Raw genomic sequence first — 24,355 nt, 5'->3', positions numbered from 1 at the left:
AGAAACATACAGATTTGTCCCAATCTGGCTTTTCATACGGTCCCCGGCCAGTTGTTTTCTTTGACTGCTTCTTCCTCTTCCTCTGCGGATGAGTTTTTACCAGTGGCTCCTTTTTGTCCAGAGTCTCAGCCATATGAACTTTCTCCAGTACTCGTAAGACCTTGCTTCGGGGCTTAATCTCCTGAACTGAAGTTGTATGAGGAACAATTAAACCAAGTTGAGCCACGAATCTTGCAAGAGAACATTCACTATAATATATAACTCTTTTGTTCTTTCCTGATCTAAAAAATTTTCCTGTTCTAATGCAACTAACCAGTAGCAACTCCGACGTCGTCGTCTTCCAGTTTCGACTTGAGATCCTTAACGGCATGGTGAAGCGCTGTGCTCTGCTCGTGACACGAACCTTGCTCCGATTCAAGATTCAAACCACCGATTGATCCCGCGGGCTGCGTCATCTGATCTTCTCCTCCGGTGTCGTCGGAATGGTTCTCTACGGAAGCGAGAGAATCAGATGATGAATATAAGCAATACATTGGCGGAAAAAAAAAAAAATGAGAGGAATGCTTCGTTTCTTCTTTACCTGCGAGCTATTTGTCTCTTTCTGATGTTAGAGAGCCAGAGACGGTTAGAGAAGAGTGCCAGAGTCCAACTTTTTTCCTCTCCCTCTCTTTTTTGTTGTTGTACCTCTTTGCGGTTGTGCCACGTGTATTGTATGCCCCACAAACGGGATTGAGATCTTTGAGAGTAAACCAATTCAATGAACGAATCCTCGAATATCACTTTTCCGCAGCTAGCGCCATCCCTCGACTTGATTATTGACCTACACACTTGACGAGGCCTCTCATCCCGACTCATTTTCAACAGACCCGGTTGGCCTTGGACTTCAACCCGGTTTGAGAACATAATTTTGAGCAGAAGAAGAAGAAGAAGAAGAAGAAGAAGAAAAAGTAGAAGAAGAAGAAGAAGAAGAAAAAAGTTTCAGGTTTTACAGGCGAGGAGACAAAAATGCTATCTTTATCTCTCTCTCTCGTTTATATACTCGAAGAACTTGTGCTTGCGACGTGTCACCTTCCCAACCTCAAAAATTCTCGTATAAAGATGTTATTTATGCGTCCCCCCCCCCCCCCCAAACCCCAAATTCTTCTATCTTAAAGAAACTAAAATTTTCAAAAATCATTATTGTTATTCAAAATATCTTGAAGAAACTAAAATTTTCAAAATCATTATTGTTATTCCATTCTGAAGTCTGAACATGTCTTGCAATTATTTAAACAAACGAGTCCATTTATTTAATCTATGATTAGCAAGTTTGACTAAGTTATTTTTTGGATGGGATCAATGAAGTTTATAATGGCAAAACATAACCCAATTTTCAAAAAGATTTCTTACGATGTAAAACATGTGTTCCAATTATTTGGATAGTTTACAATACAGAAAATTTCTTTTTTAATTTTTTGTCCCATTGCAAATGATGCAAGACAAATTATCTATACATCACATTATACTAAAACATCAAACGAATCATGTTATTTTTAGAGTAAAAACAAACATAATTTAACCCCCAATATTCTGATGAAATTATATATATATATATGGTCATTTATAAAATGTTGATAAAGAACATATTATATAGTTTTGAAAAAAAGATCTTGTACTACTCACGAATGGGAGATCGATCCTTCGTCCAAGAGGACAAAAACCTCTTACTTGTTTTTTTAACAAAAACAAAAACCTCTTTTTTTTTTAGGTGAGTAGTTTTCACTTTTCAACTTTTATTCCTTTTGTTAGTCAATTCTTCTTCTTGATTTGTGAAACCTCTATAAGTATAATTTACTCTCTTGTATAACACTAAGTCAACGTTTACGTTTGACTGATTTTCCTTTCATTATTACTACTACGTACTCTCTCCTTAGCAATTTCTTAGAGATAAAAATAGCTTGATTAGCACAGCTATATATATCTTATCGTAACGTGTTATATCTGTATATTCAACAAAACTTGATTAATTATATAAAATTATTATTAAATTTTAAAGTATTTTAGTGGTAAATGCTCTATAAAATGCTTCAATTGAATGAGCATTTTGGAAAGCATTTGTAACCGATTTACTATGCTTTACTTTATAAAAGTTGATTGGATTAAAAAAATTTGCAACTGCTTTTGTTAATGCTCTCTTCCAATCAAGCTCAAACTAGTATAGTAATATTTTCTTTCCAAGGCTGTAATAGTGTATAAATGTATTAAATCTTAAAGAAGCACAAAGCATCATCATAACTTCCATGTCCCGGCCTTCATAAAAGACATAACGCTTCTAATGTGGAGATTTTCCGGCACCACATCTCCGCAGATCAACGGAGGGTGGAGAATCTCGTAAAGAGGGGGAAAGAGTGAGAGTTTGTTAGGCGGGATCATATCCAAGAATTGGGAGGCCAAATAACGTGGAAAAATATATATATTTCTTCCGAGAAATTAAAAATTCTCTAATAAAATAATAAATTAAAAAAATATTAAAAGACTGTCTGGTTTCTGGAATAACATCTCTCTGTTCGTCTTAAAAAAATTGTTATTATTATATAGATTATTTTCTATCCCACTCTTCTTCTTTTTTTTTTTTTCTTTTTTGAATTTAACTCTCATATTTTTTTAATTAGCAAGATGAGAAGCTCAATACCAGTGTTCGAAAAGTCGTCGGCCTAGACGGCCGCCTAGGCGCCGCTGAGGCGCTAGGCGTCCTTAGCCCGCGTGGATTTTTGTAAAATCGGGGGTATTAAGCGGAGGTCAAGTTTGGGCGGGTTTGGCGGTGATTAAGCGGATATAAGCGGTCTGGGCGGTGATTAAGCGTAGTTTTACTTTTTTTTTGCCCAAAAAAAAAACAAAAAGAAAGGGTTTTTTTGGGTTGAAACCCACGACAACACGATTCCGTCGTACTCTGTTCTCTCAAATCAACTCTGTTTTCAACCAATTCTCCCAACTAAAGAGACCTGCATCATCTAGTCTCAGCCTTTCTTTGTCTCCTACGCTCATAGCCTCTGGTAAAACAACTGACGAGTTTAAGTGCTGTTATTTAATTGATTAAAGAATAATTTTACATCCTTGAATCCGATTGCTTTTTAGGTGTACAAGAGCACAATTCCATGTATTTGTCCTTTTGTTATTTTTGTTTATCTTCTACGTTTGTCTTCTTGTTACTGGGAAGGGAAGATGTTGTTTATTACAGTATTACTATATTAGTTGTTTATGTTGGCAATTGTTTATATGGTTAGATAGATAGTTCGTTGGGTTTATTACTTTATTTTAGTTCTTGATCATTTGTTCTATTATTTTACTTCAGTAATTTTGTAAAAGTATCTTAATTACGTGTTTCATTTTTCATTGTTTAGATCATGGCATCGGGAGAAACGAATGAGACAGAAAATTTGCAGAGAAAATCGAAAGATGTTGGTTGGGAATTTGGAGTTTTGGTAAATCCCACCAATTTGGACAAAGTAAAATGTAAACTATGTGGAAAAGAGTTTTCAGGTGGAGTTCATAGGTTGAAACAACATGTTGCTAGAATACAAGGGAATGTGTCTGGTTGTCCAAATTCCAATATAGAAGATCAAGAGAAGTGCAAGCTAGCAATGCAGGAAGCAAAAAACAAAAAAAAACGAGTTCGGATGAAAGATTCTGAGATTCGGAATTCAGTAAATATTGATGAGAGAAGGCAAATGGAAGATGAAGTCATTGAAGTAGATGGGATGGGAGTTAACAAAATGTCTCGCATGTTTGGTCCTTTGGATAGATTTACTTCAAACATCAATCATGAATCTCCCCAAGGTCCAATATTGACACCACGTCAACAACATATCAAGAATGTTATTGCGAAAGAGAAACTGCATGTGGTCCATCAATATATTGCTAGATGGGTTTACTCTCATGGAATTCCCTTTAATGCCATTGCGAATGGTGATTTTAAGAGAATGCTTGAAGCTGTTGGACAATTCGGACCTGGTGTCACTCCGCCTAGTCAATATCAATTGAAGGAGCCTTTGTTAAAAGAAGAGGTTGGTAGAGTGACTGGTATAGTGAAAGCACAAGAAGATGAGTGGAAGCTGAGTGGATGCTCTGTCATGACAGATTCTTGGTCAGATAGGAAAAGAAGAAGCATCATGAATTTGTGTGTAAACTCCAAAGAAGGTACAATGTTTCTCTCCTCTAAAGATTGTTCTGAAGATGCCCATACAGGTCAATATATTTTTGAGTATGTCAATGAGTGCATTGAGAAAGTGGGTGAAAATCAAGTAGTTCAAGTGGTAACTGATAATGCCACTAACAACATGGCTGCTGCTAAGTTATTAAAGGAGGTGAAGCCAACAATAATTTGGACTTCTTGTGCTACTCATACAATAAATCTGATGGTAGAAGGCATTGCTAAGCTTCCTTTGTTCAAGGAAACGATTGACAGGGCTAAGACATTTACTATTTTTATTTATGCTCATCATAAGACTTTATCTTTGATGAGGAAGTTTACAAAGAGCAGAGACATTGTGAGGCCTGGAGTAACTAGATTCGCATCAGCCTTCCTTACTTTGCAAAGTTTGCTAGAGAAGAAACAGCATTTAAAGATGATGTTTGCTAGCACCGAATGGGACACATGTAAATGGGCAAAAGATTCCAAAGGACTTGCAGCATATCATACAACAACAAATATGGAATTTTGGGATGGTGTGGAAATGTGTATCAAAGTCTTTGCACCCTTGGTTAAAGTACTTAGATTAGCTGATGGAGATTTGAAGCCAACAATGGGATTTCTACATGGAGAGTTGGAAGAAGCAAAGAAGGAGATATGCAAAGTCTTAGATATTGAGAAGAACTACAAACCTATACTTGATATCATTGGGCAGAAGAGTAAAGGTCGACTTGATAGTCCTCTTCATTGGATGGGATATCTCTTGAATCCTTATTTTTTTTATAAGGATTCAACTATCCAATTTGACCGGGATGTCATTAGTGCTACTTTCAAGTGTGTTGATGCGTTTTATCCAAATGATCTTGATACTCAAACATTTGTCATCAACACTGAAGTTGCAAAGTATACCAAAAAAGAGGGAAATTTCGGGCATCCTACAGCCATGAAAGGATGTTCCAAAAACGATGAAAATTATGATCCTGGTTTGCTCTCTAAGAACTTTTGTATTTATTTTATTCAGTTTTTAATTTTTTTCAATAGTTGTTTACTAAATAAAAATATATTTTAGTTCAATGGTGGAGCTTCTATGGAGTTGAGGTTCCTAAGCTACAAACAATGGCAAGGAAGATTTTGTCTTTGACAACGAGCTCATCCGGATGTGAACGTAATTGGAGTACTTTTGAAGGGGTAATTCAAACTACATAAACTATTTCTTTCAGAACTTAAAAATTAATTTTTTAGATTTGTGTCTAACTAATCATATTTTACGTAGGTACACACCAAGAAACGAAACAGACTTGATACACAACGTTTGAATAATCTTGTCTACGTCCAATTTAACATGAGGCTGTTGGCCAAACGAAAAAAACAAAAAGAGAAGAAAGTGGACGTACTACTTGCTGATTGTGCTATTCATGCTCAAGATTGGATCGTTGAAGAAGATGATGTGGAACTAGGAGATACTTCTGAAACTATGGGAGACACATCTAAAGATGATGATTTGGCTAGAGAGCTTGATGAGTCTGATTATGAAGAAGAAGTAGATTTTGAGTTTGAGTCAGATGATGATCACCCTTTTGATGGATAAGATGAAGAAAGGTGTGACTAGAAGCTTCATTAAAATTTATTTATTATTAAAATTGCATACCATTTAGTTTTTTTATTTAACGTTACTAGAGTTTGGACTTTGGAGTAAATTTTTAATTCATATTTTATTTTTTTCATTTGACAGATTTTAGGATTTTTATTTATATAGATTATTTGCTTTGTTATAAATTTACATTATATATATATATATATATATATATAATATATTATATATATAAGAGTTTATGCTAAACCGCCTAATCCGCTTAAAATTTATCTAGACCCCGACTAAACGTTCTAGGCGCTAGGCGCAGGGTGTCCGCCTAGACACCGCCTAGCGCTTTCTTGAACATTGCTCAATACCATCCATCATCATCAAGGCATAAGCCACGTGGTTAAGTCAGCAATTTACTTAACATTTTAGTAGTTAATTAGTTTGTTGACTTAAAAGTTAAAACCATTATAAAAAGCACACAAACAACAGCACACAGTATACATACTGTATATTAGCCGATTAAAATTCTCTAGTTAATTTTTTTATTTTTACTTTTTAACTAAAAAAACGAAAATCTGTACCATTTTAGACAATGTAGAGAGGATGTGAACTTCTTTCATTATGTAGAGAGGATGTGAACAAATGATGTGAAAGTAACAATTACTTGTCTATTAAACGAAAATCTCAAACGCTTTCCATTAAACTATATATGTGAACATCAGATCTCTCGCAGACTCGCACCACAAAAATGAAACACGCTTTCGTAATAATGCTCATTATTAACTAGAAGCCACTGTATTGATTAACATGCAAAATTTTTGTTTTTTTAATTACCACGCATCTTTTTGTTTTCTAGCTAACATACTGGAAGCAAGATAACGCAAAAACTCGACGAAACCGAATCAAGATCAGCAACATCATCTCAAAAAGAAACCACGCGACTTATACAAGTTAGATCCAACCCTATCTCATACGTGACAAAAATCGTCATTATAGAGTACTTCTCTACGTTTAAAACATTGTTCTACGTATTTCAACCGGGATGACTCTCACATTTGTGATTTCTTTTTGGTTCAGATAAAAATCTTAAACCATGATCTGAATACGAAGATACTATTTATAGTTCTCAAATATGACCTGACACTACCTAAACCTGATAAGTGTTTATCCAAACTTGAAGAGTTTAAGCATCATCGAACGGAAGTTTATACCATTATAGACTATGTAGAGAGGATGTGAACTTTTTTCTAAGTGTATTCAAAGGCTTCATAACTTGGAGACTTTATATTTTGATTCTCGACTCTACTTATGATATTGTTCCTCTTAAGATTGTTTAGATTTTATCTCAAAAACACAGAGAAGCATCTCCCCTCATCACTAAACATTGAAACTGATAGATACTAAAAAGCTATATCATAAATGCATACCAAAAAACCAATAGGTGTGAACTATATACTTGAAGAGTTTTTTTTTTTACAAAAAAAAACTCATTTTAGTATGTCTCTTTTCAATGAGACGATCCTCAGAGCAAATTCCATTAAACGCTTTCTTGTTCCTCAGAACAGATCCCACCCCCCGAAGGCCTGAAACATCTCTCACTATCTTCTCTCTGGGGTTTAAGCTAGCGGATCAAGGTTTTTGTTTGCGTTCAGGCGACAAAAAGACGGCAAATGATCACATCTCGTCGTTCTACAATTTCGACCCGACCTGGCTTTGTTCCGGGTTTGGTTTTGTCGTGGTGGCTATCCGGTAAGACATTAACAATGTCCAGTTTTTGTCAGCTATGGATGTCCAGTCGATTAGTCAAATACTTTGGTGAACAATCAAAAACTAATTTCATATTAACCAGTATATAATTATCTTAGCATGCATGGAGAGATAAAAATTAGAGACTTCCCACCACGAATTCATATTATATATGGTTGGCCCTATAAAGATCTTAATTATGATATTAAACAATTCAATTAAACTTCTAGTTTGGCCACTCAAATTTTCAGTTTCAATTATATATACTTATATAGTTATATATTACAGCCAAATTATATATATATATATATATATGTAATTATGTTTAATTATGTATATTAATATATGAAGTACGTTTAGTTGTCGCCTGGTCGATCTAGCTAGCTAGTCACCTTAGTTGTTAAACGTTGATCGACTTATAACTAGCTAGCAAATCTTAGAACTTTGGTTAGTGGTCTATGAAGCGATACGTAATGATACAAAGAAAGTACATTACCAATTTACCATTATCGAAAAGTTTGTGCGAATAAAAGTTTTGAGATTTGCATGTGCATGCATGGTTTTGAAGATGGCATATATATAATATATTGAATGATTTTTCTAAACATATGTATATATATAGTCACCGAATATGGTGGCGACTCTACTGGAGTGTTCTCCGAACTTATCATCTAGCTACTTCAAGTACGTACAAGAGTAAGAAAGAGTTAGCACCAACAACAATGTTAATGAACAAACCGAATGATGATGAATTGAAGAGTAAGACCACACTTGAGCTTGTAGTTGACGTTGATCATGATGGTGATGCCAATGAGAAGAACCCCAACAGTGCATTTTAGATTTATTTCAACATCAACGATTTAATATATCCTAGTGAATCCAAAGATTTTAAGTTAAGTAAACATCTCATATCTTGTGCTCTCTTTACATGATGTAACACGTGATCAGATGTTACATTTCTAGAAGTTATATATATGGTGATTGATCATGTGATAAATAAAGGAAGAAGGCTACTTTTTTTTCTTTGTTTTTTCATCTTTATTTTTCTATTTTAATTATATATTTTAATTACACACGTAAAAGTGTAAAAATCCAAAATAAAATAATGATTCAGACATGATATTTTTATGTATGATTCTTTTATTTACATGTTACATATAATTCAAGATTTATTAATTAATTTATCGAAAATTCTGAACATTTTAAACAGATAACATCCCTATGTTGCATGGAAACGAAAATGGATACGCGGAAACGAAACGTTTCGGAAACGAGAAACGGGTTTTTCCAAAAATTAAGTAATGGAAACGTTTAGGAAACATATATATATATATATATATATATATATATATATATATATATATATATATATATATATATATATATATATATATATATATATATATATATATATATATATATATATATATATATATATATATATATATATATATATATATATATATATATATATATATATATATATATATATATATATATATATATATATATATATATATATATATATATATATATATATATATATATATATATATATATATATATATATATATATATATATATATATATATATATATATATATATATATATATATATATATATATATATATATATATATATATATATATATATATATATATATATATATATATATATATATATATATATATATATATATATATATATATATATNTGTAGGAAACGTATATACATATATAGATATATATATATATATATATATATATATATATATAAAGATATAATAAATCTCCAAACATAAAACTATATCAAAAAAATCTGAAACAACATAAATTCAAAACATAAATATTAAATAGTTTGATTCAAAGTAAAACTGTAAAAAAAATAAACGTATCAAATTTTTTGACCAGCATCGTCATATATTTAGGGATTTAAACGTTTAAACTACTAATCTATGTTGCATGGAAACGGAAACGGATACGCGGAAACGAAACGTTTCGGAAACGAGAAACAGGTTTTTCCAAAAATTAAGTAATGGAAACGTGTAGGAAACGTATATACATATATAGATATATATATATATATATATATATATATATATATAAAGATATAATAAATCTCCAAACATAAAACTATATCAAAAAAATCTGAAACAACACAAATTCAAAACATAAATATTAAATAGTTTGATTAAAAGTAAAACTGTAAAAAAAATTAACGTTCAAATCAAATTTTTTGACCAGCATCGTCATATATTTAGGGATTTAAACGTTTAAACTACTAATTATATTATATTTTTTTATCATTATATGTATCATGAATTCTTATATTTTCAATTTATTTATTTATTAAATTTTGAAATTATAAAAAAGAGTTTCCGTCGTGTTTCCAAAACGGAAACGGAGTTTCCATCGTGTTTCCAAACAGAGATTTTTAGGAATCGTGTTTCTGTGACTTGTTTCCGAGTTTCCATGAGTTTCTGTTTCCGAAACGTTTCGGAAACGGGAAACGCACCTCAAAAAGAGTTTCCATGCAACATAGCTACTAATTATATTATATTCTTTTATCATTATATGTATCATGAATTCTTATATTTTCAATTTATTTATTTATTAAATTTTGAAATTATAAAAAAGAGTTTCCATCGTGTTTCCAAAACGGAAACGGAGTTTCCATCGTGTTTCCAAACAGAGATTTTTAGGAATCGTGTTTCTGTGACTTGTTTCCGAGTTTCCATGAGTTTCTGTTTCTGAAACGTTTCGGAAACGGGAAACGCACCTCAAAAAGAGTTTCCATGCAACATAGCTACTAATTATATTATATTCTTTTATCATTATATGTATCATGAATTCTTATATTTTCAATTTATTTATTTATTAAATTTTGAAATTATAAAAAAGAGTTTCCATCGTGTTTCCAAAACGGAAACGGAGTTTCCATCGTGTTTCCAAACAGAGATTTTTAGGAATCGTGTTTCTGTGACTTGTTTCCGAGTTTCCATGAGTTTCTGTTTCTGAAACGTTTCGGAAACGGGAAACGCACCTCAAAAAGAGTTTCCATGCAACATAGTAACATCCCATACATTATTTAATATATAATTTGGAGCAAAAGAAACACAAATTATCATGTTTTTTTTTTTAAAGAGACCATTATTTCCAAAAAATCAAAACACTGTTTTAAAAGGGAAAAAAAAAAAAGAAGCAAAACGTTATGTTTTATCTTTTTCTCCGGTATAAATTAGACGAACGGTAAAAAAATGCAAAATTAGATTGTAGAGACGAGCTTTTCATACTTACCTTGTTCAAGATTTTGTTATCGATTAATTATCTCCCAGTAAGTTATTTTTTTTTGTGTGTTTGGGTTAATAGGTAAAGTTTTTTGGAGGAGTTACCAATCAGGACCAATATCTCCTGATTCCCTAAGGTCATCTCTGTTTTAATCACACTAGATGAATTTTACCGTCGAATGTGTATAAAGTGCCCATTCAATAGTTCTTATTTTATCAATCAAGCAAAATGAACAACTAGGTCCATTATCTCTTATTTCAAAGATATGATTATAAACCACATTTATAATTAAAGTAGATAAGCGTTTGTTTATTTACAAGATCATATGTAAATATGCCTTATAGAGAACACTAGTTTCACACTCACCACACGTGTTACTAACCCACCATAAAGCTAACTAGAAAATGTTTTGAACTTTTTATAATTGAAGTACCTTTTTATCTATATCCATTATTATCGTTTTCTATTATATTTTCCATAAGCACAAGCACTAAAACAAATCTGCCTTGTTTATTCGACATTTTGGAACTTAGTGTGATAAACAAAATAATCAAAGTTTGTATGAAAATAATTGGATCAACCCTTTTTGGAGCATCATCATAATCATCGTCTCTTGTAGAGGTCAATTAGTGGGCGACATGCTTCAAAAAAATTCTCTGATGAATTTGTTTCATATAATCCGATAAAATTGCTTATATATATGCATAATAGATTTTCATATATATATATATATATATATATGCATGCGTTTATATTTTGGGATGTATATAGTTGCTAATAGGTTGTTGAAGCACATAATTTGTGTGTCTAATGTTATGCGTGTGTATAATAACTAATAAGTATGTTGAAGTCATTATATATATGAAAATCTGTTTAATCTCCGCACACGTCTAACAAAATGTCATATAAATATTAAATTTCGAGAACTTAAGAAGCAAACTATTACAAAGTTATGTCCGCTTCAAAATATATAATCCACCATCTTTCTAGGTTCGTTTTTAATTCATGAAATTTTCATAAGATTTTCCTAATTCAAGTTTAATTAAAGTCAATTTATTATTAAGCACCAATATAATTTTTGGAACAAAAATGTTCAAAATTACTAATGTTCCAAACTTGTGATCAGATATAGATTATTATTTTAAAATGAACACCAAAGAAAAACTATTATATATATACACACACATTATAGACGTAACTCTCCTACTTCCAAAACCATTTCCCAACCTTTTTCGTTCTTCCGGCCAATCAAATGGGTGATAAACTTCGATTACTCATCGGAATTTTGGGTATACTTTTTTTGGTCTAATAATATATATACTTTCTAACTCTATCATATGCTTTTTTCTTTATTTTTGAAATACTATTTTAAACTTAGTCTTGGGTCTATAACATATATATCTCTACAAGAAACATATTTGTGTGAGAATCTTGTTATGGTTTTTATTCAAAACTAATTATGGTCACTCCACAGGAAACGGAGCTTCGTTGTTGCTCTACACAGCTCCTATGTAAGTAAATGAAATTTTTCTAAATCAAATAGCCAATTTAATTTGAGTTAAAGAAGAAAGAAGATTATATAACTCTTTTTTTTTTTTTCTCTTAATGGACAAGTAGATTAACATTTTCAAGGGTGTTTAAGAAGAAAAGCACAGAGGAGTTCTCATGTTTTCCTTACGTTATGACACTCTTCAACTGTTTGATTTATACTTGGTACGGTTTACCGATTGTGAGTCATCTTTGGGAGAATCTTCCTCTCGTCACCATTAATGGAGTCGGCATCCTTCTCGAATCGATCTTCATTTTCATATATTTCTGGTACTCGTCGCCCAAAGAAAAGGTAAAGTATTCATTTTATTAGAATCATATGGTACTTTTTTCGTAGGGTAATTAAAATATGACATTAATGATCCTTATATAAAACAGATTAAGGTTGGTGTTACATTTGTTCCGGTGATCGTTTTGTTCGGCTTAACGGCAGCAATCTCAGCCGTGGTATTTGACGACCACCACCACCGGAAATCATTCGTCGGAAGTGTAGGCCTCGTGGCTTCCATCTCCATGTACGGTTCTCCTCTCATCGTTATGGTAAGCCATATATATACATCGTTAAAATTATGTTACAACTTACAAGAAAAAATGTTTTTTGAAGGTGATCAAAAGTCAAAACCATGCAACTATGTATCTTAGAGATATATTGTTTTGCAAAAAAAAAAAGATGATTTTTTTTTTTGCGTGTGTGTGTGTGTGCTAATTAAAAAAAAAATGTGAATATTGTGTGTGCAGAAGAAAGTGATAGAGACGAAAAGTGTGGAATACATGCCGTTTTACTTGTCCTTCTTCTCATTTCTGGCTAGTTCCCTTTGGTTGGCATATGGTTTGCTCAGCCATGATCTCTTTCTTGCGGTTCGTTTTTTTCTTTTCCTAATTTATACTGAGATCTACAAAGTTATTGAGATTTGCATGTGCATGCATGGTTTTGAAGATTTCATATATACATTTGATGAATTTTCAAAACATTTATATATAGTCACCTAATATGGTGGCGACTCCACTGGGAATTCTCCAACTTATCATCTACTTCAAGTACAAGAATAAGAAGGAACTAGCACCAACAACAATGGTGGTAAGCAAACGGAATGACGATGAAGAGAAGAGTAAGACCACACTTGAGCTTGTAGTTGACGTTGATCGTGATGGTGATGGTGATGCCAATGAGAAGACTTCCAACAATGCATGTTAGCTAGCTTTCAACCTCATCGATTTAATAGCTTCGGTGTGAATCCAAATTTTTTATGTAAACATCTCATATGTTGTGCTTTTCATTACGTGATCAAATGTTACATTACTACAAGTTATATGGTGGTTGATCATCTGATGAATAAAAGGAACGCTACGAATTTGCTTCTTTTTTTTCCCCCTTAATTAATTTTTCTATTTGAAGGTCATATATATACACACATACGAAACATCAATGTGTCGTCAAAAATGAAAAGATCACCTCCAGATCTCACACTAAAAATGTACTATAATTCATTTAGGCCTGGGCATTTGAGTGTTCGGGTCGGGATCAAGTTCAGGTAATTCGGGTTCGGGTTTTTCGGGTTTACTAATATAGGATCCGAAACAGGTGTTCATATAATTTTGGGTCGGGGTCAGGTTCGGTTCCTATCGGGTTCAGGTTATTTGGGTATTGACTTTAAGAAACCTGTAATGTATCCAAAATATATTCGGTTATGGATAGTACCTACTCGAACATATCCAAAGTACCCACAAAAACCTGAAATGTACCCACAAAACCCGAACAATCTGAAATATAACTGTACAAACAGTTGTATAATACTATAATCTAACAAATTCAATAAGAAACAATGAACTAAATGAAACTGAGCATACCATGTCTCGCAAAACAATTCAAACACATACCATGTCTCGCAAAATAAGCATCCCAATAAAGAAAAGCATGACTTAAAATATTAAACAAATGAAACTGATAATGATAAACTGATGTTGTATAAATACCCAACATTACATTCGGTTCACTAGCTAAATATATATGTTTGAAATTGATGTTGTATAAATCTACATATGTGATACAGTGATATCTTGTATAAATGTGTTCGGGTATAAACAGATACTCACGGGTTCTCGGGTTTCGGTTCGGGTAATACCCGATACATGTGGTTATTTGTAAACGAAAACCAATTGGTTATTTATACAGAATCACTTCGGGTCGGATTCGGGTATTTTCGGCTCAGGTTCGGGTCGGTTCCTCGGGTTCGGTTTATTTGCCCAGGCCTATTCATTCATAAATTATGTCGATTTTATTTCACTATGCGTATCTTTTTTTTTTCCTTTGCTGTAATCAACGTTTTTGAATTTTGCATTAGTAATTAATTTTTAATCCTACTCGTAATAATGGGCCAGTTAAAGCGTAAAGCCCATATATGTATTGGATTATATTATTAGCCCAACATTGAAAAACGCTGTTAAAACAAACGGCGTTTAAAGAAACCGCGAGATAGAAACGCACTTTTTGGATTCTCTCTCCCTCAAAATAATACAGTAGTCTCTATCTATCTTCTTCCTCAACCCGAAACCCTAATTTCTCTGCAGATTTTGCTCCGATTTCCAGAAAGATCTCTCCAGGTAACATGATCTCTTTTTTCTTCTCTTGTTTCGGACTCTTTCGTAGTAATCTGTTTGTATTATGTGAACTCCGCTGCTAAAAAAAGAATCAAATCCTATAACTTATTTTGAATTTTTCTGGGCCAATTTTGTTGAGATCTGAAGAGTTTGTGATTTGTGCAAATTTGTAATTTATGGTTTCGTTGTTGTTATATTGTACAGCTACAAGATTTCGTTTGAGCAATGTCTTCTGTTTCGAGCCAGCCACAGTTTCGTTACACGCAACCTCCTTCTAAGGTTCTTCATTTGAGAAACTTGCCTTGGGAATGTACTGAAGAGGAGTTAATTGAACTGGGGAAGCCTTTTGGTACAGTTGTTAATACCAAGTGTAATGTTGGAGCTAATCGGAATCAAGCTTTTATTGAGTTTGTAAGTGGAAGAGATTATACCAAAGTTGCAATGAGTGTTATCGTTTTGTTACAAGTTTTTGATTTTTAATTTGGTTGTTTGTTGTGTATTTCAGGAAGATTTGAATCAAGCTATACAAATGATTTCTTACTATGCTTCTTCTTCCGAGCCTGCTCAAGTTCGAGGTAAAACTGTCTACCTCCAGTACTCCAACAGGCAAGAGATAGTGAATAACAAAACGACAGCAGATGTTGTGGGGAATGTTCTTCTAGTGACAATTGAAGGAGACGATGCTCGTATGGTCAGCATTGATGTCTTGCATGTGGTAAGTGTGTCACACACCTTTATTTGGTTTGGTTTTCCTTAGAAGAAGTAAACCTATTGCTGAAAGATGTTTCCAAGACATTCTGATAATTAGGGTTGTAGGTTGTCGTGCTTTTGGAAACTTACTTTTGACATGAATGTAAATGGATCAGCAGGGCCATGTCAAGGCAATATCTTCAGTGGCAGCCTAATGCATTAGGAGAAAAAGAGCACATGTGTGTGTTTGTTTCCTTTCTCCTTTCCCTGACACTGCCTCTCTCTTTCCTACTCTCTCTCCCCCTCACACTTCCCTTTTTATCAGATATACTCTAGGATTTGTAAGATATGGTCTTACATAGGTGTAGTTAGTATTCTTGTTTGGTATGACAGGGTGCAGCTCTATCTTACATAGGGTAGTTAGTATTTTTGTTTGATATGATATGGTGCAGCTCTTTCTGCCTTTCTTTTGTGATATATAACTCTTTTAAAAATTTACGTGGCTGTGGGGAATCCTATCTAGAGGTTCATCAATCTGCTAACCTTTTGAGACATACCTTGTGTCTAATATGATTGATATGTTGGAAAACATATCTGTTACCTTCCAGAGAGTGTAGCCTGGCATCGGACTTGTCACGTACTCACGTCATATTACGTTGGTTTAATTTGCTGTCCTCTATTTTGTGATGCTGTATGAGTTTGATACATAGAGTTATCCCAAACTAAATTTGTCTTGTTATGGTGCTCTAGTGCAAATTAATTACAGATTCACAGGAGTCTTTATAGTTGAATCTTCTGGCTTTTTTTTTTTTTGTTTCCATTGTTGATCTAATTGCTGGTTTGCAATGCAGGTATTCTCAGCATTTGGGTTCGTTCACAAGATTACTACTTTCGAGAAGACAGCTGGATACCAGGTATATTACCAAGCCATTAATTTGCTTTTGTATCTCGATGTTAGTATTTATTTTGCTTATAATGTTTATTGTCTGAATTGCTCTTAGGCACTGGTTCAATTTTCTGATGCGGAAACTGCAACCTCTTCAAAAAATGCCCTCGATGGAAGAAGCATCCCTAGGTGACGGTTGTACTAATTTTTTGAGACGGTATTTAGTCTAACTGTGAAGGGCTGCATAGCTCTAGATATTGTGCGGAGGTTCTGACAATTTGTCAGCCTTTCAAGCGTCTGTTGGTGTTTTAGCATCTAATGGCTAGTTCTGGGGTGATGTATGGCGAATGGCGTTGATAGATGCAGGAAAATTAAATTTGCATCTAATCTTTTCATGAATCACCTGGGAAAATACCGTAGGCATTGATAGCTACTTAGAATAAGGATAGGCATTGATAGCTACTTAGAATAAGGATAGGCATTGATAGCTCTGCTTAGAATAAGGATACTCTTTTCATGTGAGATTCCTGGCAATATCGTGTTTATTTGATTATAACCATACAGGCTTTGCGTTATAATTATATATGTTTGTTATAATTATATATTTATAATTAATTTTTACTGACTTCTTTTTTCTGGGTATTAGGTATCTACTCCCTGAGCAAGTGGGACAATGCTCTCTCAAAATCACATATTCAGCTCATACAGATCTGACTGTCAAATTTCAGAGTCATCGGAGTAGGTATGTGTATTCAGATTGTTGTTGAAACATGTTTATGTTTTGGTTTACTTGGTGGTTGCGATGCTTCTATGACCAAATTTACTGAATTGTTTCCTCTTTATTTTGCAGGGACTATACTAATATGTACCTTCCCGTTGCTCCATCAGCCATTGATAGTACTGGTCAGGTAAGCAATCTGAAAATAGTCTCTTTATGCATTTATATGATTGTAAATCCGTTTTCTAAGTTTTCAATCTAGCTATTAAAGTAAAAGATTAATGTGTCATTCCTACTAGGTGATTGTGGGTGTAGACGGGAAGAAGATGGAGCCAGAAAGTAATGTTCTTCTCGCATCCATTGAAAACATGCAGTATGCAGTAACCTTGGACGTTTTACACATGGTAATACTTGCCCTATACTGAATCCTCATTGAATCTTTGGTTCTATATTATAATTAACTGTTCTTTTGTAACTCGTAGGTTTTTGCGGCTTTTGGGGAAGTTCAAAAGATTGCAATGTTTGACAAGAATGGTGGCCTACAGGCATTGATTCAATACCAAGGTAACAAACTTATATAATATGCTCTGTTTCAGTTGTCATTGATCTCTGTAAGAGCAAATTCTCAAATGACACACTGGCTGTTTGGTTTCTTTCAGATGTTCAAACGGCTATGGTGGCTAAGGAAGCATTGGAAGGACATTGTATTTACGACGGTGGATTTTGTAAGCTCCACATTACTTATTCACGCCACACGGACCTCAGCATAAAGGTGAACAACGATAGAAGCAGAGACTACACAATGCCCAACCCGCCAGTTCCAATGCCTCAACAACCCAGTCAGAATCCATACGCCGGCAATCCACAGCAATACCACGCAGCAGGTGGGAGCCACCACCAACAGCAGCAGCAGCAGCAGCCGCCGCCACAAGGCGGATGGGGGCAAGGTTCAATGGGAATGGGTGGTGGTCACAATCCTTACATGGCACCACCGTCTTCTGGCCCAATGCATCAAGGTCCTCCAGGTGGTCATATGCCTCCACAGCATTACGGTGGTCCGGGTCCAATGCATTAAATAGAGAGAGAAATAGAGTCCCTCAAAAGTCGAAGACAAAGATGTTCAATTTCTTTCTCTCTTAATTTCTCTTCGTAGCTCTTTTTTTATTTTTCTTTTGGGTTTGTTTGGAACACTTGTACTTGTGTCCAAAAAGATAATCTTATAAAACGGAAACCATTTGAGAAATGTATTAGAAGAAACTTTAACCTCTCTCTCAGTCTATGTCTCTCTCTCACTCACCATATCATTTTCATTATCAAAAAATCTAATCAAAAATCTAATCTCTAGTCTCTAATTGAAAGCTCAAAATTGGGTAGAGTTATTGGATAAGATAAAAAAAGAGTTAGAGAAGAGAAAAGATAAAGAGAGGATCTTGTGGCTCCCAAGTCTCCAAAGTCTTCTCTTTTGCTCTAAAGAATAAAAAAGAGAGTAAGAGAGAAGGAAGGAAGAAGAAGATAAAAGAGGATTTGATTTTGATTCCATCATCATAAAACCCTAAACCATCAATGTCTTCTTCTACTCTTCAAGCTTCTCTTCTCCTTCGTCCTCCTCCTCCTCCTCCTCTTCATTCATATTCCTTTAAGCCTCGTTCTTCTCTCTTCTCTCCTTGTTTGAGTTTTCACAACTCTCGATTTCGTCCCCTTCCTTGTTCATTGCGCCAAGACAATGTCGCTTCCGACTCCGATTTTATTCCCAAGGACCCTGCTTTTCTTAGCCAAGGGGAGAGTACGACGGATTCATTTGTCACGGATTCGGAATTAGAGACGAACGATAAATTTGTGGGTGGTGAGGGGACGAGTGAAGCTACTAGCTTTGAGGCGGATGTGAAAAGTGGAGGCGGAGAAGAAGAAGCAGAGGTTATTGATGGAGTAACGGAGGGAGAGGAGAAGAAGAACAAGTTTCGGATTGTGGTGTTGATGATGGGACTATGGGCGGCTGTAAAGAGAGCTATGGAGAAGGTGATGGAGTGGGAGTGGTTAAGCTGGTGGCCTTTCTCTCGCCAGGAGAAGCGGCTTGAGAAACTTATTGCTGAGGCTGATGCCAATCCAAAGGATGCGGCTTTGCAGGGAGCTTTATTGGCTGAGCTCAATAAGCACATGTATGTAACTTTATCAAGCTCTGGTTTGATTGTTGTAGTTTGAATTCAACTGATTTTATGTGGTATGCTGATGTTTTTTTTTTTCTGGATTCAGTCCTGAGGCTGTAGTTCAACGGTTCGAACAAAGGGAACACGCAGTGGACAGTAGAGGAGTTGCTGAGTATATTCGAGCTCTTGTCATTACAAATTCTCTTGCGGAGTATCTTCCTGACGAACAAACCGGGAAGCCATCTAGTCTTCCCACACTGGTATTATTTCTGTCTGATTGGACCATGACTACTTCTAGAATCTGTGGTTTGGCTATCTGTTTTTTTCTGTGGTCTACGTTTTGATCTCTGAAGTTGATTTGCTTGCTGCCCCTTATAAATGTTATTTCTAGTTGTCTTTGTTTCTAAGTTAGTGTTGTTGTATTTGTAATAATCATTGGTATATGTGCAGCTGCAAGAGCTGAAGCATCGTGCATCAGGCAATATGGACGAATCATTTGTGAACCCTGGTATATCTGAGAAGCAACCATTGCATGTTACTATGGTAAGTTTCTCTTATATTTACCCAGCTAGTTATGTATACAAAGTTTCGCTTTTTCTTAGTTTCATGATGGTTCTGTATATGTTAAGTTCTTAACATGTGTCTTTGCTTTGTTAGGTTAATCCTAAAGTTTCAAACAAATCAAGATTTGCACAAGAGCTTGTCTCTACGATCTTGTTCACAGTTGCGGTGGGATTAGTGTGGTATGCATCATCTATCTTTTAAGTTGAGATTAGATTTATGATAGATTGGTTTAGATAACATAGGCAGAAGTGTTGCTTCTCATGCATAGTTGAACTTGTGACTGCTTCTCCATTTTAGTACTTCTGCTCCTGTTAAAATGGAAGGTTCCTTGTTTAGGTTAATGGGTGCAGCTGCTCTGCAAAAGTATATTGGAAGCCTGGGAGGAATTGGAACTTCGGGTGTTGGTTCAAGTTCTTCATATTCTCCAAAAGAGATGAACAAAGAAATAACGCCAGAAAAGGTAGAATTTTGACTAAACACGAGGAGTCTAAAAGAGTTAAAGTATAACTGCAATGAAATTTATAGCGTTAGTTACAGTGAACAAACATATAGTAAGAGAAGGATATTGTTAATTAGTTGCATGATATCATCCTTCTTACCTGAGCTAGTTATTGTCTTGGATCCTCTTTGAATTGATGTTAATTTACCCCGTTAACGTTTTAATAGTTCTGTTCATGTAGTCCTTGAGGCCAATAAATGTGTCTGAGCGGCTTCACTGTGTCTTTTTCTAACAAGTTTACTTGCTGCAGAATGTCAAAACATTTAAGGATGTAAAGGGTTGTGATGATGCCAAACAAGAGCTTGAGGAGGTGGTTGAATATCTTAAAAATCCATCAAAGTTTACCCGCCTTGGAGGAAAGTTGCCAAAGGTATTATTTCCTCTCGATTGCATCCTACTTTGCATTTGGTTTTCTTATGGCCATAATTTGTTTTAAGTTAGCATTGTGACATTTCTTAAATGTTTGCTTCCAGGGAATTCTTCTAACCGGGGCACCTGGTACCGGAAAGACATTACTGGCTAAAGTAAGTTCTCACAGAGTGTTACATTGTTGTGTCTTATCTATTGGGTTGTTATGAAGAGTTAACAATTTCATTTTTGTTGGTGTCTTTCAGTCACATCCCACATAAACCTAAATTCTTCTTATTATCATTTGACGTCAAAACAGAAGTTCTTTATTAGGCTACCAATTCTATAAATAATTTCAGTAAGCTGACGCGTTTTAAATTTTAAAGGCAATTGCTGGAGAAGCTGGGGTACCCTTCTTCTATAGAGCTGGATCTGAATTTGAAGAGATGTGAGCGTTCTACTTTTCTTTCACGGTCATATGTCTTGAGCTACATTTGCCATCAACTATTTATTACTATCAGCTGACTCAACTTTTGTTAATGTCTTTTAATATCAAGTTTTAATTTTCTTGATCGACAGGTTTGTCGGGGTAGGAGCTCGGCGAGTGAGATCATTGTTTCAGGCAGCTAAGAAGAAGGTATAATTCAATCTTCACTGCTAGTAGTCTATGTTCAAAGATTTTTGTTGGTTATTCTTCCATGAATTAAGTTCCATTTACTGACTGTCATGTATGACAGGCACCTTGTATCATATTCATTGATGAAATTGATGCTGTTGGGTCCACGAGAAAACAATGGGAAGGGCATACAAAGAAGACTTTGCATCAACTACTTGTCGAAATGGATGGTTTTGAGCAAAATGAGGTACTTGTTGATGAGGGATACCGTACCTTGTGATTACTCCCCTAGTTTGCAGAAATATAATAATATTCTGCTTCTTTTTATTTTGGTTATGTAGGGAATTATAGTTATGGCTGCAACGAACTTGCCTGATATACTTGATCCAGCCCTGACAAGACCGGGCAGATTCGATAGGCATGTAAGTACTGACACATAGATAACTAGGTGTGTTGTTCGTTCCGTTATGAAAAATTGTTTCAGATTTTTCGTAAGGAAGTACTGACAGATTTAATTTTAGATTGTCGTCCCTAGTCCGGATGTCCGTGGACGCCAAGAGATTTTGGAACTCTACCTCCAAGGCAAACCTATGTCAGAAGATGTGGATGTTAAAGCAATTGCTCGTGGAACTCCTGGATTCAATGGTGCTGGTAAGTGTATTAAATCTATAACGACAGTTTAGTCATCCTTGAATTTAGTAAAAGTGTCTTCTTTTTGTCATGGTCCTATAAAGATTCAATGATTCAATACATTTTTCTCCAATCTCACCAAAACGATTTCCAGATCTTGCAAACCTGGTGAATATTGCTGCCATCAAAGCAGCTGTTGAAGGGGCTGAGAAGCTATCTTCTGAACAGTTGGAATTCGCAAAGGACCGAATAGTCATGGGCACAGAGAGGAAGACAATGTTCGTATCAGAGGACTCAAAAAAGGTATATTTCAATATCTGACACAACATATAAGTCGTTTTGGATGTGGAGTCCAAACATCTCACTTGCTTTTTTGCCTCTTTAGCTCACTGCATACCATGAGAGTGGTCATGCTATTGTCGCTTTGAACACGGGAGGTGCACATCCGATCCACAAAGCGACAATAATGCCACGAGGATCTGCATTGGGAATGGTTACCCAGTTACCTTCAAACGATGAAACATCAGTGAGCAAGAGGCAGTTATTAGCTCGTCTTGATGTATGTATGGGAGGAAGAGTTGCAGAGGAGCTCATCTTTGGCCAGGACTATATCACCACTGGAGCAAGTAGTGATCTGTCCCAGGCCACAGAACTTGCACAATATATGGTAACCTTGTGCCTCTATATTACTCAAAGATTAGAAGATACATGTGTTAGTTTATCGAAAAGTTAGCCGCCAGTTCTATTAGTTTGTGGAATTGAGTTTTCAGGGTTTTAGTCTCTGAGATCCTAAAAACTATATAAGTTACAAGCTAACGGTAAAAAGAAACTTCCACTGTAGAGTTTTGGTAACAGAGTTTACCTCTCTTGTGGTAGTTGTAGTAATGCTGTTTTGGTTTATCATGCAAGGTATCGAGTTGTGGGATGAGTGAGGCAATAGGACCAGTTCATATAAAGGAAAGACCAAGCTCTGATATGCAATCACGCATTGATGCAGAGGTAGAGACTCTCTCTCTATTCATTTTTTTTTATAGTTCCTCGTTTAAATCCGATTGCTCCCAAGTCTGCGTATTCATCTGGTGGTGATGATACTTTTGGTCAGGTTGTGAAGCTTCTTCGAGAGGCATATGAGCGAGTGAAAGCTCTCTTGAAACGGGTTCGTGTTTGCCAAATTTTCATTTACTCGATCAAAAACTGTTTAATAAAAAAGTCGTTACTCACTTTAGTTGTGTATACGTGTGTTTCCCCAAGCATGAGAAGCAGCTACACACATTAGCAAACGCACTTCTAGAGTATGAAACGCTAACCGCAGAGGACATAAAGCGTATCCTCCTTCCAAACCAAGAAGGGGATGATAAGTTACAGGAGCAACAAGAAGGAGACTTGGTATTGGCTTAAGTCACATCATTCATTATCATAAACACAGCTGTTTGGGGTGAAAAAGGGAGGTTCAAAGCTTTGTACAGAGTAAATCTCCCATAGATGATTCTACAACAACCAAAAAGAAAAAAACATGTGAAATTATTTATCTCAGGTTACAAATTATTGTAGTTTTTCTAAGTTTCATTAGCTCATTAGTTTCACTTCGACCTGGAACCTTTTTCCCTTTTTAACATTCTGTTCAATTCTATGAAAAAATTGTAAAACAACATTGAAAAGAATGTAATTGTAGTCTTTACATGTTTTTTCTTTTGGATAAATTTGAAAGAAAACAACAATAAGAGCATTTATTTGTAATGATATTGAAAAAAAGCAGTGGTAATGGAACCACCTGTCCATGTGACCTATTCGAATATTTTAATATGACAAACTTATAAGCTCATCCACTACCGTAAATAACAAACGAAGAAACAAACAGCAAATATTATTGCATTGTAAAAACCAAATACTACTAAAAGACTTTTTACAGCTAATGGGGATAAAGTGTGTTTCCTGATCACAAGTGAAGACAAAATCATATATATAAAAGTAGAGTTTCAGTCTCTCCTTATTAGTCCACTTGGCAATATAATTTTAACAAAAAAAAAATTATATTAGAACACAAATTTAAAATAATTAATTTTCACATTTAACTCACATAATATAAAACTGAAATCTTTATAGCTTCTCCCTATAAATTATGCATTAACTTTATTTCTCTACTAAGTTATATTAATCAATTGTATTAAAACAAAATAATAAATTAGAATTGTAACTCTCATTTTTCTAAATGTAATTTTTCATCATTTCTCTTCCTATAAATATTCATTATCTTATTCTCTTAGTCTATCACTCTTTCATTCTCTCATCTTCTTCCACTACTCTCAAATCTCTTTTTTGTTTTGTTTTGT

General features: G+C 34.5%; 5 protein-coding genes across 7 annotated transcripts in view; 4 read left to right on the top strand and 1 right to left on the bottom strand.

Annotated features, from left to right (window-relative positions):
* LOC104728331 overlaps window positions 1-1,085 on the bottom strand; it is a 1,967-nt gene extending 882 nt beyond the window's left edge. Inside the window, exons 1-3 of the mRNA XM_010447326.2 lie at window positions 581-1,085; window positions 314-490; window positions 11-186 (exon numbers count right to left, since the gene is read on the bottom strand). Of these exons, the coding sequence (XP_010445628.1) occupies window positions 11-186; window positions 314-455 (318 nt within the window). The 5' untranslated portion in view covers window positions 456-490; window positions 581-1,085. The remainder of the gene's footprint in view (window positions 1-10; window positions 187-313; window positions 491-580) is intronic.
* LOC104753546 lies at window positions 3,384-5,807 on the top strand. Its single transcript, XM_019230820.1, has 2 exons — window positions 3,384-5,356; window positions 5,442-5,807. The coding sequence occupies exon 1, from the start codon at window positions 3,384-3,386 to the stop codon at window positions 5,235-5,237; it is 1,854 nt and encodes a 617-aa protein (XP_019086365.1). The 3' UTR covers window positions 5,238-5,356; window positions 5,442-5,807.
* Window positions 12,003-13,666, top strand: LOC104728310 (bidirectional sugar transporter SWEET3). The gene is made up of 6 exons (XM_010447308.1): window positions 12,003-12,073; window positions 12,259-12,295; window positions 12,402-12,624; window positions 12,711-12,872; window positions 13,071-13,190; window positions 13,315-13,666. The coding sequence occupies exons 1-6, from the start codon at window positions 12,037-12,039 to the stop codon at window positions 13,525-13,527; spliced, it is 792 nt and encodes a 263-aa protein (XP_010445610.1). The 5' UTR covers window positions 12,003-12,036; the 3' UTR covers window positions 13,528-13,666.
* Window positions 14,804-18,491, top strand: LOC104728297 (polypyrimidine tract-binding protein homolog 2-like). Of its 3 annotated transcripts, XM_010447299.1 has the most exons (10): window positions 14,804-14,933; window positions 15,135-15,341; window positions 15,436-15,645; window positions 16,472-16,534; window positions 16,622-16,695; window positions 17,153-17,248; window positions 17,357-17,414; window positions 17,524-17,628; window positions 17,707-17,788; window positions 17,884-18,491. In XM_010447299.1, the coding sequence occupies exons 2-10, from the start codon at window positions 15,156-15,158 to the stop codon at window positions 18,297-18,299; spliced, it is 1,290 nt and encodes a 429-aa protein (XP_010445601.1). In that variant the 5' UTR covers window positions 14,804-14,933; window positions 15,135-15,155; the 3' UTR covers window positions 18,300-18,491. The 3 variants fall into 3 exon arrangements, with proteins under 3 accessions (XP_010445601.1, XP_010445605.1, XP_019091452.1); XM_010447303.1 differs by lacking the exons at window positions 14,804-14,933; window positions 15,135-15,341 and adding an exon at window positions 15,800-15,863 and having other exon boundaries at window positions 15,553-15,645; XM_019235907.1 differs by lacking the exons at window positions 14,804-14,933; window positions 15,135-15,341 and adding an exon at window positions 15,797-15,863 and having other exon boundaries at window positions 15,560-15,645.
* LOC104728288 (ATP-dependent zinc metalloprotease FTSH 11, chloroplastic/mitochondrial) lies at window positions 18,644-23,751 on the top strand. Its single transcript, XM_010447290.1, has 17 exons — window positions 18,644-19,380; window positions 19,475-19,628; window positions 19,819-19,911; window positions 20,026-20,111; window positions 20,269-20,392; window positions 20,682-20,801; window positions 20,905-20,955; window positions 21,166-21,227; window positions 21,359-21,416; window positions 21,517-21,642; window positions 21,737-21,817; window positions 21,917-22,046; window positions 22,180-22,328; window positions 22,411-22,692; window positions 22,935-23,024; window positions 23,128-23,181; window positions 23,277-23,751. The coding sequence occupies exons 1-17, from the start codon at window positions 18,788-18,790 to the stop codon at window positions 23,421-23,423; spliced, it is 2,400 nt and encodes a 799-aa protein (XP_010445592.1). The 5' UTR covers window positions 18,644-18,787; the 3' UTR covers window positions 23,424-23,751.

The sequence above is a fragment of the Camelina sativa genome, chromosome 2 (assembly GCF_000633955.1).
Source record: "Camelina sativa cultivar DH55 chromosome 2, Cs, whole genome shotgun sequence".
Classification (NCBI taxonomy): domain Eukaryota; kingdom Viridiplantae; phylum Streptophyta; class Magnoliopsida; order Brassicales; family Brassicaceae; genus Camelina; species Camelina sativa.
Note: the sequence above shows the minus strand (reverse complement) of the source record. Positions and strands in the feature narration are given on the sequence as shown.